Source organism: Dipodomys ordii, unplaced genomic scaffold, assembly GCF_000151885.1.
Source record: "Dipodomys ordii isolate 6190 unplaced genomic scaffold, Dord_2.0 Scaffold24, whole genome shotgun sequence".
Lineage (NCBI taxonomy): Eukaryota > Metazoa > Chordata > Mammalia > Rodentia > Heteromyidae > Dipodomys > Dipodomys ordii.
The window spans coordinates 11,570,010-11,587,672 of record NW_012267240.1 but is presented as its reverse complement, the minus strand read 5'-3'; the positions used below and the strand labels follow the sequence as shown (position 1 = coordinate 11,587,672).

Genomic DNA, 17,663 nt, shown 5'->3' with positions numbered 1-17,663 from the left:
ATTTTTTTTAAAGTGTGCTACTTGAACATTGATCATGAATGCAATTAGGCATGAATTCAAATTCTGTATTTATGAAAATTACACACTAATAAATCAAGGGTCTTATATGTCAGTTTCCCTGTCTGCATACCTTAAGGACTACCACATTTAGAAAAATTGGATGATGGGTCTCAGAATTTGAATATGAATTTACCTGAGGAAATTTTTCAAAATAAAGGACATGATTTGCAGTAAGGTTTTTCTTCTTTGTTGCCCACATTTCTTTTTGTTTCAACAGTTTATGTATAGGAAATACATTTTCTGAATGCCCTAGGTCTACTTAATGCTATTCCGAATTTTCCTGCTTTAACTCCAAAATGTGTTCAGCAGGAAAATCACACCTAAATTGCTTAAGTGATTTTTTTTTTCTTTTTGAAGTAGTCATAGGACAACACAAAAGGATTATCAACTTGCAGGATGGTGTATCTTTTTCCCTGAATAAAGAAACACCAGTAGATACTATAATGCTTAATGGAATACCCAGACAGATTCTCTGACACATAAATGAGTCTACCAAGTTACATCTCACAATCCCTTCATAAGTATGGCTGAAAACGTGTGGCTTTCCCAAGCAAAAATTGGTTACTCTGTTCCTATGCTATTTCTACCGCATCACAATTCCTGTGATACTTTGTTTTCTTCTGCCGATATCATTATTAAACAGACTGGAGGGTGGCTCCCATCATCTGGTAGAATGAGGGTCTCCTGTAAGGACGTGTGGGAATACAGCACTTGGGTTATAGTTCAAGATGGCGTTAAGTATTTTCTGTGTGTTTCCATCTGGTAATGGCAACTTTCTGATAGGCACATTGCCTTGGAAGTGTTTTCTTAAATTAACACTGGTGAGAATTTGCCAAGTGAGACAAATTCTGGCTTCTTTTTCAAATGACTTTATCGTAATATTTTTTTTTCGAATTACTACTTGTAATCAGGGACAAGAGTACACATAGGAAAACAACAACAACGTTTCCTTCACTGTTTCACGTAGTAGCTGGTGCAAACACAAAGGTCTTACCTGTGTCCCCTGAATACCCAAACCCACCCTTACTGAGGCTCTTCCCATCATATTTCAATAACAGGTTTTGTCTCTCTTAGGGATGTGGCGTATTCACTAACAAGGAGGAAAATACCTTTTAAGATGTTTCTAACCTGAATGAGGTTTTTCATCCTCACTCCCTCTCCTCTTTCTGAGTCAAACCTTCTCACAGCCAATCGGGTTCTATAAAGGCTCTCAGGTCTGGGTGAGTTTGGATCTACTGATCCAATTACATAAAGCAAGCTCTTTCCCTTCCCTCCCCCCATAGTACTGGAATTCGAACTCAAGGTCTTTTGCTCTTCCTCAGCTGGAGCTCTACCCCTAAGCTGTGCTTTGAGGCCTAAATTTCTCTTCACTTCTCCAAGTCCAAGCGCCATGAAGTGACTTAGTAATTATTAGCTAAATGACCACCATGGGTTCTATGATCTTTGGCCATTGTGAGCCCAGCCCAGTCTTTGTGGACCAGGAATTCCCAACACAATGACATGGGCAAGGAGAGACAATGTGTAGGGTGGGGTAACTTGGAAATGAAAATGACAAGTCCTTATGAAACCTGGCATTTGCTCTGCTAAGAAAATGTATATTTATGAAAAACAATAATCAATCTGTCAGTCATATACTTCCGTTGCATGTAATAATAAGCATGGTATTGTATGATTTATTTCCCTCAAAGCTGCAGTAATCTCAGTGATACAATTCATAAGACAACTCCAGGACAAAGACACAAGTATTCACCTCATTAATTAACTGAAAGTAAAACAACTGTATTATATATTTTTAATATATTGACCAGACAGTGACACACAGCTGTTTCTTGCCTTACTCTTTTGGGTTTGCACATCGTGAACCGAGAAAATGGCCAACTGGCTTAAGTGGGTTTCATCTTTCACTGACCTGCTCAATCAGCTCTACCATTTGAGCCACAGCTCCAGTCCCAGGTTTTTGCTGGTTAACTGGAGGTAAGAGGCTTTATATAACGAAGCTAGCTTTGAACTCAGATCCTCAGATCTCAGCAAGCTGAATAACTAGGATTACAAGCATGAGTCACAAGGGCTTGCCATTCTGTCCTATTTTCAATACACAGTTCACACACCTGAGAGTCTACATCTGTATTTCCTCATATCACCCAACAAATTCTAGCACTCTGTGTATGTATGTATGTATCTATCTATCCATCCATCTATCTATCTCTGTAGTGGCAGTATTGGGTTTGAATCAAAGCCTTGCACTTCCTAGGCAAGTTCTTTACCACTTGAGTCACACCTCTAGCGCACAACCCTGGCAACAACTTGTCTTGACTGTAACTGGTGACCCAATCATAGCACAGAGCATCCCCATTCCAGTCGTAAGACCACCGAGGAAAGAGTATACATGCTAGTTTTAAGGCACAATCTTTCTCCTTAAACCTAGAGACATTCTTTTAACCATAAATGAAGTCACTCACATGACTAACTTTCTTTATGTTATGAATAGTATACCTCCTAAGCTGAGTTTGGTGGCTCATATCTGTAGTCCCAGCTACTAGGGACACAGAGATAGGGACAAGTGCAGCTCAAGGCCAGCATGGGCAAAACGTTAACAAGATTCCATCTTTAAAACAAAAAGTCAAGCATTGTGGTTCATACCTGTAATCCCAGCCATACAGGAGGCATTAATAGGAGGATCAACGTCTAAGGCCAGCTCTGGGCAAAAATCTCAAGACACTACATGAAAACCAATTCAAAGCAAAAAAAAAAAGGTAGAACATGGCTAAGTGTTAGATTGCTTACTTATCAAGCACAAGGTCCTGAGTTCAAAACCTTGACACTACAAAAAAAATGCTATACCTAGTGGTTCTGATAATGGATCATTTTAATCACTTTATTAAAAGGCTCACTATATACATTTCTAACTCCTAAACACTGTCTAGAGAACTTTAACCTCAACCACTTTCAGAGGCTCATGCATAGAGAACACACTGAATGGGTTAGGCTATAGTGACATAATGTAAACAAGTTGTCAAAGTGTTTCTGGACAAATTAGTGTCTCTGTGGTTCAAAGCCCAACTGACCACGCTTCCTTCACCAGGGCTTTGGCCTTCTCTATGCACCTCAAACTCACCAGAAGCCAGAAAAGACAGGAAACTAGGGACCCTGCACAAGGCTTTCCATTGGAGCCATATGAACCACTGTTAGGAGAAAGATGAAACTTTGATGAGTACACTTTAAATATCATTGTAAATGAAAAATGAGCAATTATGTCACCACATGGCTTCCAGTTCTCCTCAATATGGGGTGAAATTAGTCGACAAATGGCTTAGGAAAATCATGCTAATAGGACCAATATAAAGCTCACCATAAAGACCAACCATATATTAAGTCTGAATTTTACACCCGAAGCTGTCTCTGCCCTTAAGCTCCTTACAAGACATCATTTTATTAACTTGGTACCAAATGTTCATAATCCAGAGACAAATGTGTTTTTTGTTAAATCCATCCTTATATACTGATTGATTGCCTAATCTGTACCATTCTAGACAAGTGAATTAGAGACAGAAAGGCCTAGTGCTGGGAGTAGAGAGAAAGCAACTACAGAGGTAAATTGGGTTGTGACATTTAAGCTAGTGCTTGGGCGTGAGGAGGTTGGTGGAGGGTTTGTCTGCCAGGGAAAATTGGTGATTCTCCAAAGCAAGGAATGCCCTTCACAACTTAAGAGCAATGCTTCTGACTAAAAAGTTCTCTAGCCCTCTATAAAAGATTTTAGGTTTATTGGCTGGGAAGGTGGCTCAGAGGTAGAGCACTTGCCTTGCATGCATGAGGCCCTGGGTTCAATTCCTCAATACCACATAAGCAAAAAGAAAAAACCTGGAAGTGGTGCTGTGGCTCAAGTGGTAGAGCGCTAGCCTTGAGCTGAAGAGCTGAGGGACAGCGCCCAGGCCCAGAGTTCAGGCCCACGACCGGACCCAAAAAAAAAAAAGATTTTAAGTTTAAAACAAATATAAAAATGCAATTTTAGAACAATACTAATAATTATAAATGTGTAGGATTTCCCTGATGGTATATGATTAAGCAAGAAACCTCATGTTTACTTATAGTGTTCATCATACCATTAGGTTATATTGTTCATCACATAAATTTCAATTAATAAATCCATATGCTATATCTGATGTTTTAAGCTGATAACATCAAATAGTGGATGTACCTTACATGTGAGATATGTCTGAACCAATCATTTTCCCTTGGCATATGAGATTTTACTTTTATTTGTTACAGATTTTTTTCATGACCTGACCATCATTGTACATGCCTTCCAACTTTAACAAGGATAAGTTTACAACTATGAGGTCCAAGCATTTGTACCAGGTAATAGTAGAAAGGTGTTTCCATTTACTTTTCCTGAGGGAAAGCCATAGAGCCTAACTGACTGGCAAAGTGGGAGCATCTTGCTCCCCAGTTCTGAGATACCATTTTTTTTCAGCGAGTATATCTCATACGCATGAGCCATGGCCTCTGCCTCCTCTTCTGCAGGTCTTCTCGAGCTCTTTTCTCCCCATACTCTGCCCCTTCTATTCCCTACTTACCATACTCCTGGACCTTTTCCCTTCTGTGTACCAACATGCCTTGTCCTTCCTTTAGGAACCACACGAGCTCAAAGTCACCAGTGATCATATGAAACTACACTTTGTGCATTGATTTCTAGTTGGGACACCTGAGAATAGAAAGGAGACCTCCTGACTTCATTCTCGGAGTCCCAGCTATTCAACTGCCCAGCTTTCTCCTCTCCTGATGGATTATACAAACACAAGCTTGCTAAGAAGCTCCTGGAAATGTAAGATGACCCAGACAAAGGAAACTGCCAACAGCAATTTGCCTAAGCATCTGGTCACTCAGTGGGAAAATAATATAAGATTAAAAAAAATACAAGTGGGGATGAAGCAGGAATATTATATGTTGAATTTAAAATGTGAAAGCAAAGGTTCAAATACCAATTAAAAAAATAAACTGAAGAGACCAGAGTCCAAGAGATTATATTCCTACTTCCTCCCCATGATTGGTGTATGAATTCATCTAAATGGAATATAGAAGAGAAAATACTCTGAATACCCATATTTAAATGACTCCTACAAAGTTATGTCATCTTTGGCCATCTTCTTTGTGTGTGGTGGGGATAGGGAGTCAGTCCTGGGCTTGACCTTAGGGCCTTGGCACTGTCTCTGAGTTTTTGTGCTCAAGGCTAATGCTCTACCACTTGGGCCACAGCCAGCTCCACTTCCTGCTTTTTGGTGGTTAATTGGAGGAAAGAGTTTCAAGGGCTGTGCTGCCTAGGCTGGCCTTGAACAGTAATCCTCGGATTTTAGCCTTCGGAGTAGCTAGCATTACAGGTGTGAGCCACTGGAGCCCGGTACCATTTTGAACTGTTCAACCTCACACAATGCTAAGGAATAGACATTACTGCTGTCAGCAATACCAAGAAGGTAGCTAACTGTAAAGAAATACCAGTAAGGAAGCTAAATATAGAGAAATGAGGCACTTGATCCAAGGTCACCTTGCTAGGAAACAACAGAAAGAACAGAGTCTCGTCCAGGTGGCCTAATCACTAATCCAACCAAATTTAGGCTCCACAATCTGCCCTGATGACACCTCTTAATCCCCAGAAAGGGGTGGAAATGTAAGAAGTCAGGGGACTGGAATGGAAACCTACACATGCCAGCTCTCTTGCCAGCCCTTCCAAGCAAGCATTATTTGGAATGCAAGGAGCTTGGTGTCCCAGCCCACCTTGGCTCTTGACCAAGAGTGTCACTCAAATGTCCCCAATCTCCTGTACGACAACAGACCCCTGGGCCACAAGGTTGTCTTCTAAGTGTAAGACAATTGGGAGGAGAGTCGATGAGAAGTCTCTCCTGTGTATCCCTTCTCTCTCAGGTATTTACCTCTACCGCCAGCAAGACTTCTCAACCACAAGTCACTTCCTGCCTCACTTCCTACTCAATACAACACTGACCCACTACAAATCAAAGCTCCTCTCAAATTCTTCTTTATGTTTAGCACTCACATGCTTTTGCTCCAAAGGCATGTGAAGCTGCTGTGAAACTTCTGTGCCCTGTCACCCTCGTTCCCAACCTTTATTTTGGATTCTCCCCTGGAACAGAGCTTTCTCTCCCATTAACCCAGTGCAAAGTTACTTCCCACACAAAACCTTTCTAGACTGTGTGTCCCTTCCCACACTAACAACCGACCAGAATGTTGACGGGTACAAATGACATTTCACATTCATTTCTTGGCATTCCCCTTTTCTACTGAATTATTGGAGGGAGGTCTTTTTACATGCTTATCCTTGCTTTTCCTTAAAGTATCTATTCACCTCATTTCCCCTCTTTGGTGCGGATCTGTTAGTCTATTATTGTTTCTGTTTTAAAGAATGTATATTTTATAGGGATTAAAATATTTTTATCATATGTATTATAAATCATTTTCTGAATATTTAAAGAATCACAGTTGTTCTTTTTTTGTATTTTGCAAAACTGTTCTCAGACTTTCTCTTCTAAACTCTAATTTATTCAAATATGTGATTCCATCCTAATTTTTGTGAAGTCTATTTGCATTCTAATTAGAAATGCATGGAGTTTTTAAAAATTAATTTTGGAAGAATTAACATTATGAAGAGGCTAAGTATCAACAATCTCAAGCTGAGAGCCCAGTGCATAGTTTCATCTACTCAGGGTATATTTTTCTATTTTTTTCCTTCAAACTTCCCTTTTACCATTTACACCTCTCCATTTTAAGAAGAGGTTTTTATCTGATCAGGATTTATTTTACTTGGTTCTTTTTTTTCTTCAAACTTTAGACTTTTCACCATTCATGCCTCTCCATTTTGAGAAGAAATTGATTTAAAATAAAATTCTGTTTGATGACATTACTATTGATTCTGCAAATACTGCCTTTTCCACTGGGAAAAAAGTTTTTTATGCCACTGATGTATCTAACTATTCTTCTATAGCTTCAGCATGCCTGACCTTGTTTAAATCCAATTCTTTGAGCCTTTTGTGGTACCTAAAGTCTTCTGGATTTTCTTTTAATATTTTAAAGATATCTTTCTGTTGTTGGTGGTAGTGGTGGTGGTTGTGGGGCTTGAACTTTGGGCCTGGGTGCTGTCCTTCAGTTCTTCAGCTCAAGGCAAGTGCTCTACCACTTGAGCCACAGCGCCACTTCCAGTTTTCTAGGATTTATTGGAGATCAAAGTCTCATGGACTTTCCTGTACAGGCTGGCTTTGAACCGCAATCCTCAGATCTCAGCCTCCTGAATAGCTAGGATTACAGGCATGAGCCACTAGTGCCCCGCATTTAAAATTACCTTATTGTTTGTTTCCTATCTTTAATCCACTTCAGATCCACTATTGTACTTGATTCAAGATTCAGGTCCAATGTAGTTTTTGCCATGACCAATGGCCAGTTTTCAGTACAATTATGAAGTAATCCAGCATTTTCACAATACTTGAAACAACACTTTCTTCATACATTATATTCTCGTGAATACTGGAATCTACTTCAGGACTCCAGCTGGCCTGCTGGTGACAGTACCTTCATGGGACCAATGCCACAATGAGGTAAGTCCAGTGTTTTTTGTTGTCTTGTGAGGCTTCTTCACTGGGCTTCATCTTCCTACTTTCAAGGCCATTGTTAGGCATTCCACTTCCATTCGATATTTTTTATCTATATTAGAAAAATCCTTGTTGGATTCTAATTAAAATTATAAGCCATTTTTATGGTAGTTCTGAGAGTACTAGAACTTTTATCTATTGTGACTTTCAACTGATCTGCTTTTTCAGTTCTGTATACTTTTCTAGGTCTTGATGTGTGCTCTTCAGTAAGAGTTGATTTTTTTCCTTTTTATTACCACTGTTTTATTGTCTAATTATACTAAAACATTTACAAGTTGAGAAAATATTTTTATTTGAGTTAAATATTACACATGTATGTATTTTGTGTGCACATAAAATAGAAAAACAATTATTCATTATGGCTATTGCTGACTCCTGAAAATTCTCAGGAATATGACAGCATAGCCAAACTCATTAAAACAGGTTCAGATGGGAGCCTGGGGAAAAGAAAACGACTTTATGCTTAAAATTAGACTACATTTTTTTTCTTTGACTGAAATTTGTAATTATTGTAAACCTATCTGAAATGGTTTCAGAAACATTATCTCTATTTATTCTTGCCATTAAAGATATTATCTAAAAATGAAATCTTTTCCTGTGCTCCTCGAAACAAAATCTCTGAATAAAGCCATTGTGGAATGGTCACTGCAGGGTCTTACTTGACTGGAAAGTTTAGAAGTTTCCACAGCATGTTCAAAGTCTGGTCTTCCAATTACAGCTGGCTCTTTATTCATTATTCCTTGCCCTTTCTTGTATTCTGCCTAAAATGAACAATAAAAATGTTACTTATTCTCACTTTCTAATGAAGAGTTTCATCAACATTAGTCAAAATAAAATATACTAGCACCCCCTCCATTAAAAGAGACACCATACAACACACCCAACTACTAAAATTCTGACTGCTCGAGCAGAAATTTACTTAGTAATAGTTGTTTGAATAAACTTCACATTTAGCAGTAATTACTACTTTGGCTCTAAATATGCAGTCATCATCTTCGTATTTATTTGTATATGCTGCAAAAACAATGGGGCAAACTTCTTGGGTAACTGGGGGACCGCATTCTTCATGTGGCTGGCATTCCTGGTTCTGTTTGTTCTCAGGAATGCATTTGACAGTGATTAGCATGCAGTTGAATTTAGAAATCTGTAATTTTTAAGGTGCACCAAGCCTATGTCATTTCCATTGTTAGCCTGTTACAATCATTTTTTGGGGGGGGTCCGGTCGTGGGGCCTGAACTCTGGGCCTGGGCGTTGTCCCTCAGCTCTTCAGCTCAAGTCTAGCACTCTACCACTTGAGCCACAGCACCACTTCCAGCTTTTTTCTTTTTGATATGTGGTGCTGAGGAATCGAACCCAGAGCCTCATGCATGCAAGGCAAGCGCTCTACCCCTGAGCCACCTTCCCAGCCCGTCAATCATTATTTTTTTAACCAGAATTTTTAGTAAATTTAAACAAAAAGATCCTCAATTAAGGAGGATAGCTTAGAGAAAATAAGAAATAGCTATGCCATGCAGGAAATGTGCAAAGGTGAGAGCTGGTGGGTGAGAATCTGTACAATGAGCAGCCACAGTTGAGAATGAAGTCAAGTGAAATTCCTTTGATGAGAATGCACTGAGAGATAATACAGAACTGGCAACCTTGACTTTCAGGATGAGGTGCTTCAATGTGACCTTGTTCCCAAATTGTACTAATTCCTGTGGAAGTATGGTAATGCTAGCCATAGTCAACTTGATTTGGGGCGGTTTCTGCATATATCTAAATAATTTACATAATTACATAGATAATTCAGGAAAACCTTGAGATGTCACTAATTCAGATAGATTAATCACCCTAATTAAATTAGCCACCCAATGACCAAAGCTGTACTTGTTTCCTACAAAAATAAAACATCATTTTTTTTTGCACAAGATTAAGAGAGACAAATTACATTGCTTATGATCTTGGAGACCTGAGTCGCCTTCTTGATGTCTGGTCTGTCAAGTTCTGCTGTGTATGTGTGGGCGTCCTGTACATCTTTTCTATACGAAATCTGATCAAAGAGACAGTTTTGAAAAAGGAAATGGGGGAAAAAAAGAAATGATAAATTAGTAATTTCATTTTGTATTAGCCTTCCTGTCCCGAACATTATTTATCCTTGTAATAACAGCTTAGGGAACCTACTGACCTATGCCTGCTTTTTTATGCTTTTTATAGAAGTCATTCATTTATTGTAGAGATATTAATTCTTTAATACCTATGTCTCATGGACATTAACATAACTGGAATGAAAATACAGTGCCTAAAAAAAAAAACAAACAGAAAACCAAAAGCAGGCTACAAAACTGGTCTTAAATGCTTTTATAATAGTACTCCATCAGCATGCACTTGTGTCTTCATACGTTCATAGCCACATTAAGAATGTCCTTATGAAGCACGGCAGCCTAACATACATCCTCAACCCCAGGGAATGCAAGAGAAGCCCTTGCAAGTGAGGACTGAAATTGCATATGCTGAGCCCCTGAAAGGGCCCAGTTTTTTGCCTCTGAGTTATACCCTTTTCTCCCTTTCCAAATGGGTTCTTCCAATGCTTCTGCCCAGGGAGGAAGGCCTGATCATGGTCTACCAGCAATGGTTTTATCATCTTGTACGTATCGCCTCTATGACTCTATCCTCCCAAATAGAAACAACTTGTATTAAGGAGGAGTCTCCCTCCGAATGCATGTGAGACACAATCTAGCCAAAGTACACAATTTGAGATTTAAAGGTTAAAAATACAATGTTTGCTAAATTTAAAATTTATATTGTTCATTGTGTTTGCTGGCTTTATCTTGACTGGCCAATGTTAAGGAAATGACTTACAGACAGGATGAGAAGACTGATGGCCAACACCCCACCCACCTGCCCACCAGTCTATTTCCTGAAATTTGTTCTGAGATGAAGTGATAATCACCCTGGCCATATCACCAGAGGCTAGATGACCTGTCTATTAATTATATTCTATTAAAGTTATCAGACAAAGTATGAAGTATGGGTATTTTCCAACCCATCTTAGGTTTTTTTTAGAAATATGAACTACTGGACATCTGTAAAAAGTGCACAGTTATTTATGTCTTATACAAGGCAAGTATTTTTTTTGGTCAGTTGTGGGGATTGAACTCTAGGCCTGGGCCTTGTCCCTGAGCTCTTTTGCTCAAGGCTACCATTCTATCACATAGAGCCACAGCACCATATCAGTTTTTGAGGAGTTAATTGGAATAAGAGTCTCACAGGGACTTTCCTGCCCTGGCTGACTTTGAACTTTGATTCCCAGATCTCAGCCTCCTGAGTAGCCAGGATTATAGGCATGAGCCCCCAGTGCCCAGCCTAAGGCCAGTATTTTTATGTTGCTTGTAAGCATTCAGCAACAGCACAAAGTGGGTTACATACTAAAAATTTACATTCCTGAGATTCATCCACAATCTCTTATAACAGAATGTTATTAAATGGAACATAAGAATACATGATTTTAATGAATTCCTCATTGATCACTAAACCGATGTACTAGGTCATATTGATGTATCCTGATAGTCTCCACACAACCTCAAAGAGTAAAAAGAAAATTCCTACTTTCTTTCTTCTTTCAAAATTATCAGCTGTAAGGAGTAATGCCTTAATACTTCAGTACTTTCATATGAGTTGCATTATCTTATTTCCATAAAAATCACTTATATAGATTTCTGTTCATTCTTATAAGTCTGTATTTTCCTTACCAACAAGACTATTTTTAAACTACATTTATAATCATGAATCAGCCTGACACGTGAACACAGCTTAGACACAATTAGTATAATTTCAACCAGAATAACTGCTTTGTTCAGCATTTATTTTTTCACGGGCTTTGCAATAAAAAAAAACAACTTCAGGTAATTTTTTGAAATACAGGTATTGAAAGAAATAACTTTTTAAAAAGTTAAGGAGATCCAGGCACCAGTGGCTCATGCTTGTAATCCTAGCTACTCAGGTGGCTGAGATCTGACGATCACATTTCAAAGCCAGCCTGTACAGGAAAGTCCATGAAATTATCTCCAATAAACCACCAGCAAACCAGAAATGGCACTGTGGCTCAAGTGGTAGAGTGCTAATCTTGAGCTGAAGAGCTGAGGGACAGCGCCCTGGCCCAGAGTTCAGGCCGCACGACTGAAAAAAAAATTAAGCAGAGTGAGGGAAGGAGTGGGCAGGAGAGGGACAGGAATGAGTAGGAATATTGAAAGGAATGACATCGGTCAAGATATACTGTATGCATTTACTAAATGGTAACTCCTTTGTATAACTACTTAAAGATAACAACAACAACAACAATAGTAATAATAGCTGGAAATGGCATTCTCTTCTGGGGTAAAATTTGAATCTTTGAAAACTTTAAAAGAAGCCAGTTTTGTTGGCTTTAAAGAGCCTCATGCTTATCTATGAATGATGGTAAGTCAATTAAACACAAGCTGTGTAAACAACAACAACCACAAAATAACAGGCTCACAGGTGAAAGCAAACCAAAATTATTTCCCACCTCCAAGAGTAAGTTACTGTGTTCTTATGAAAACCACCGAGGAAGAGGACGGGGAGAATACTTTTTGTTTAGAAAAGAAAAGGGTTAGGAAAAAAAAATTTTTTAAGGAAACCTTTACTTTTTGAAACAGAACGGCAACCTTTCAGAAACCTCTGCTTTGCATGGCTTACCTAATTATACGCTGTTCAGCCTAATGACTGCGCGAAGAGAGGTGAACAGCACAAAGGAGGTAGGAGCAGGGCTCTGAATGGGGCCCCACCATCCATGTAAATTGCAAATTAGAGGCCAGCATATGTGACTCAAAACAAATATTAAGATTGACATGAGCTGCACATTGAAACACGAGGACACCACGGAGCCACACAGGAGAAAACCACGGAGCCTGATCACCAGCTACCACTGCTAGGGGATATGACACGGGAGAGGCGGGGCGGGTCTCTTGCTGGGGACAGACAGGAGTCCCAAGCTCTTGATTTCACCCTCTGCAAGACGTCTGAGCATATGACGCATGGCAGCATGGTTTCCTGGGCAGACGCTCAGCTTCTGGTACCTAACCCCTTGTTCAAGTTGAGGGGATTTGAAGTGAATGTCATGAGTCAGTTCAGACCCTCAATGCCAAACCACATTGGAACCATGGATTCGGTTTTCTCATTCTTCACTTTTCTCATGGCAATATAGCTGATCTGTGTCATACCGCTTCAAATAGAGACAGAGGAAGAGATAGATGAAAATCAAGTTGTTTGCAAGTTGACTGTCAATGATTGAGTTTATGTCAACATGGCGTTGCCTACTCCATCCAAAGTACAGCAGAGAATGAAGGGAAGAGGAAGAAGAAGAGGAGGAAGGAAGAAGGCAGAAGATAGAGGGGAGGAGGAGGAGAAAATAATATTTGAAATAGTGTACAGAACTGGAGTCAGTAGTTTATACATGTAATCCTGGCTATTCAGTAGGCTGAGACCTCAGGACCATGGTTTAAATCAGCGCCAGCAGGAAATTCAGTGAGACTCTTAGTGCTAATTAACCATGAAAAGCTAGGAGTACAGCTGTGGCTCAAGCACCAGCCTTGAGCAAGAAAAAAGCTACAGAACAGCACCTAGGCCCTCAGTTCAAAGCCTAGGAACAGCACCAAAAGAAAAAAAAAGATCTCCAAAATGGTGCCAATTTTGGAAATAGGAACTTATGTGCCATAGTACAGACTTATCTATTCCTATTGACTTCTTTTATATAATACTCTTGTATTGTAAATGTGTCCTTAACATTATTCATTATTCTTGGTGATGAACATTAGCAGCACTTCAGTAAATCCTGCCAAAGAAATGACTAGACATCAAACGAGCATAGCACTAATCCCATAAAATAACAGGGAAAAAATGACATCTCAATACTACTTCAGTCTTACTCTACAAGACGAAGCTTCCATGTCTCTAAATCTTTTATTATAATTTTCAATAAAGTTTCATCATTTTCTTCTATAAGTCTTATACAAGGCAAAATAATAATTATCATATGGTGATTATTTTATGCATTCATCTTCACCTAAAACAATTAACTTTATCTTTTTTATCAGCATATAAAAATACAGGATGTTATCTATAAATAGTAATTCTGATTTCTTCTGTAGGAGCACCTATAATTATTATTTCAAATGTTTTAAATAAGAATGATCTCTTCCTTTTGTCTTTTTATTCCCCAACGGTATTTATTCTCTGCACTTTTTCACATATTGGGGTCACTTTTATAAATGATTCCTTTCTAGAAGACAACTATTAATTTGCTTCTTAGTTTTTGTTTTCAATTTGGAAAATGCTTCTTTTCCCTCTGGGTGATCAGGAAGGGCTCTGAAGTACAGCCTACTTCCCTAGACATGGGGCTGGCTGTGCACCTTCAACTGTCTAACAGATCCCACACCCACTTAGAAACCATGGTTAATAAAATGGCAGACACACAGCCAAACAAGGCCAGAGTCATTCAAAGGATCTGAGGCCAGGGGATTGAAGAAACACCATCCTTTCTCTGTGATCAACTTCTGTAATGATAATTTAAGTTCGGAAACAGTGGCTGATACCATGAGGTAGGTGCCACAGACTCAGCCTGAAAGTGATGAAAGACAGAATCAACAGAGCCAAGCTATAGGACAGAAGAGGGCTTCAGGGAATTAGTGGAGAAGAAGGCTCTGGAGCCAGTTTTGCTTGAAGAAAACATGATCTTTCTAATGATTGTGACCATCTATGTCCATGGGTTCTACCTAGGAGTTAACTAATCACAAATTTAAAATATATGAAAAAGAAAATTACATCTATATTGAGCACAGACAGATGTTTTCCTTGTCATTCTCTATAAATAATACAGTGTAGCTGGTACCCATGACTCCTGCCTGTAATCCTAACTACTTAGGAGGCTGACATCTGAGGACTGAGGTTTGAAGCCAGTTGGGGCAGAAAGGTCCCCAAGGGACTCTTATCTCCAATTAACCACTCAAAACTGGCAGTGGAGCGGTGGCTCAAAGTGGTAGAACACCCACTTTGAGCAAAAGAGCTCAGAGACAGCGCCCAGGCCCCGAGTTCAAGCCCCACAACCACCACTACCAACAACAAAAAATACAACATAACTATTATTTACTATTTATATTGTATCAGATATTTTAAATAATTTTTAGATAATGTCAAGTATATCAGAGGATTTAGTAAGTTATATGTATATATGCTTCCATTTTGTATGAGAAACTATTTTGGTATCCATTACAGTCCTGCGCCCGCTATGGGAGCTATTACCCATTAGCCACTTTTCCATTTTTACTTGAGCTTAATTGAGATAGATTTCTGTCCCTAACCCAGAAAAGTCTCATTTGGCTATGTTCTACAGTGGCAAATCTGTTCATTATTATCTCTATTACAGAACTGTATTACATCAAAATACGCCTTTGAATTTCTTCCTTTTAGCTCACCATCTTCTCCTTCATCCTTGTCTTGTATTTTCATATCATTTTGTTGCCTTTTATTCTGTTTGGTTTTCTAAAATAATCTTAGACTTCTGTTTTGTAAGAGCCATGCCTTTCAGGTGCTTCCTTCCCTCCGCTGGAATATTCAATGTGGCAGGCAGTCCTCTAAATCCTTGATGGGGGACAAATTCACTGAATCCTTCCCCATCCCTCTTGTGAATTGTTTATACTCAAGAGAACTCCATCTACATTCAATTCTATGCTTGGAGCTATATTTTACAGCATCCCCTTCCTTAAACCGTGAAGAGACAGACTTGCCTAATAAAATGAACTTCCTGTAAGAGTTTGAAGGAAGAAGTCCTCTGCAGGCACAGGCAGACACAGACACAAAGGAAGCCATCTTCCAGCAAAAATCTTACTTTGATACCAAGGGGATGTGTGACTTGCTGGGATGTAAGTTAATGAACTAGAGAAAAGCAAAGCCTTCATGGATTGCCCTTGAACTGACAGTGAAACACTAGAGATTCAAGGAAGCAGTTGATCCACCATACCTCTGGGAACCAAGGGCCCATACAAGTGTTTGGACCCTCAAGAAAAGAAATCTCGCTGGGCCCCAGCCAATGCCTGGCCTACTAAGGAGATTAAAATAATTCTTGGTGAGAAGGATCTAGACAAGAGAGATTGTTTCCCAAGTTTATGGAAGAGAAGCAAGCAGGATAACCTTTATCTATAATCTAAAAGGTCATCGTGGAGCCCAAATTCCATCGGTCCCAAGGAAACCTCTTTTCAGCATCTTAAATTCCCACATTATAGCAGCTCTCCAACTATCATCAAATGGGGACTGGAAAGTCTGTTGGTTTTATGTGTGTGTGTGTGTGTGTGTGTGTGTGTGTGTGTGTGTATGTTTGCACATAGTAAGGCAAGCTGTCTAACACTAAGCTATACTCCTACCCCAGAGACCCCAAATTTAATTATGTTTAAATATCTAACATTTTTACAAGACAATATAAACTTACAAACACAAATAAGAATACGATCTGATGTTATTCAGCAGGCAGGAAAATTTCCGATCTTCAGAAGACCACGTAAAATATGGAGTGATGTCTACAACAATTTATCCCTAGCACCGTTGTCATTGTATATAAGTCATTTTATAACTGATAAAAGTTTTCTTCCTTGTGACTTAACTTTATTCCTACCACAATCTTGCAGAAAGAAGAGCACTAATGAGCTATCACTAATGATTCTGTCTGTGCTGAACAAAATACTAATATATTCAGTTTTAATACTGAACTCTCAAACACTATTATTGTAAGACACGTTGGGAAATCGCACAGAGCCATAATTGCTTTTGTGGTATCATTTTACTTATTTATCTTTAAGCCTTTTCCCTTTCTGATGGAACAGAAATTTGTCTACTGATAAGCTTTTATTAATTTTAAGACAGTAGATACATCATTTTTGTAAAGTGCATTAAGTCTCTTGTTTCCCCATGCTGAATATTGTTTTTAATACACATTGAGTTGATTGTCAATATGGAGTTTTGGAAGAGTTTAACCATTCTGATTTGTATAGACCACACCACTTAGAAAACTTAAGATGGTAGTTGGAGATATGTTTGACTTGCTTCAGAACTATGGGGCTTCATGTCTCTAATAAGATTGATGAGAACTAATAATGTAAGAGGTTTCCATTACAAGTCCATCCTTAGGGGCAAAGTCACAGGAGAAAATACTCCAGTGTCTCTAATTACATTAGAAAAATTTGGCAGAGATACATCTCGTAAGACACAAAAGGATTTCAATTGGCCGTTTTCAATCTTTTTATTTTATGATGATGGAATTGAAAAAATAGGCCCGGGAACCTTTTCAATACGTATGCCTTTCTGAACTAAACACGTCTGAACACTAATTTCACGTTGACTTGTAATTGTTTCAAACTATGGTATCAACCTATACTTTCAAATCACCTCTTGAAAAATTAGAGAAGGACCAAAAAGGTCTGATATTTTATGGAATGGCTCTTCTGTAACATTTACATATATTACCTAATTTACTACTTGAGGGATCCCTTAGAGAGAAGGGGGAGATAAATATCGCTGAGAAAACTAAGATTTAGAGATATTAAGTAACTTGTCCAAAGTTATCACACAATATATATGGCAAAGCAAGCATTTTGGTCTCTATCTGACTCCAGATTCCTTTTCCAGTACAAGCCATCGTGGAGCAATTCTAAGAAACTTTTGCCCCCTCCTCTGTCATCAATGCATTTCCTGAATGATACATAGGCCTCCTAGCTCTAGAACATTCTGCCTCATAGAACTCTCATTATTCACAGGTGAGAATTTCGCTGGGCAGTCGGACTCCTCTCTTATTCTCCTCACTAAAGGCCTAAGATAGAGAAAGATGGCAAAGAAAACTTACTCCCTTTGGCATACTGATGACTATTCTAATAAAAGGTATGACCAGATAAGAAGCAGAAGTTAAAAAGT

General features: G+C 38.8%; 1 protein-coding gene across 2 annotated transcripts in view; it reads right to left on the bottom strand.

Moving 5' to 3' along the window:
* Positions 1 to 17,663, bottom strand: part of Nebl (nebulette) — a 319,353-nt gene that overhangs the window by 66,227 nt on the left and 235,463 nt on the right. Inside the window, exons 6-7 of one of the 2 annotated variants that reach the window (XM_013014763.1) lie at positions 9,640 to 9,741; positions 8,372 to 8,473 (exon numbers count right to left, since the gene is read on the bottom strand). The exons of the other annotated variant lie outside the window; for it this stretch is intronic. Of the exons in view, the coding sequence (XP_012870217.1) occupies positions 8,372 to 8,473; positions 9,640 to 9,741 (204 nt within the window). The remainder of the gene's footprint in view (positions 1 to 8,371; positions 8,474 to 9,639; positions 9,742 to 17,663) is intronic. 2 annotated transcript variants of the gene reach the window in all.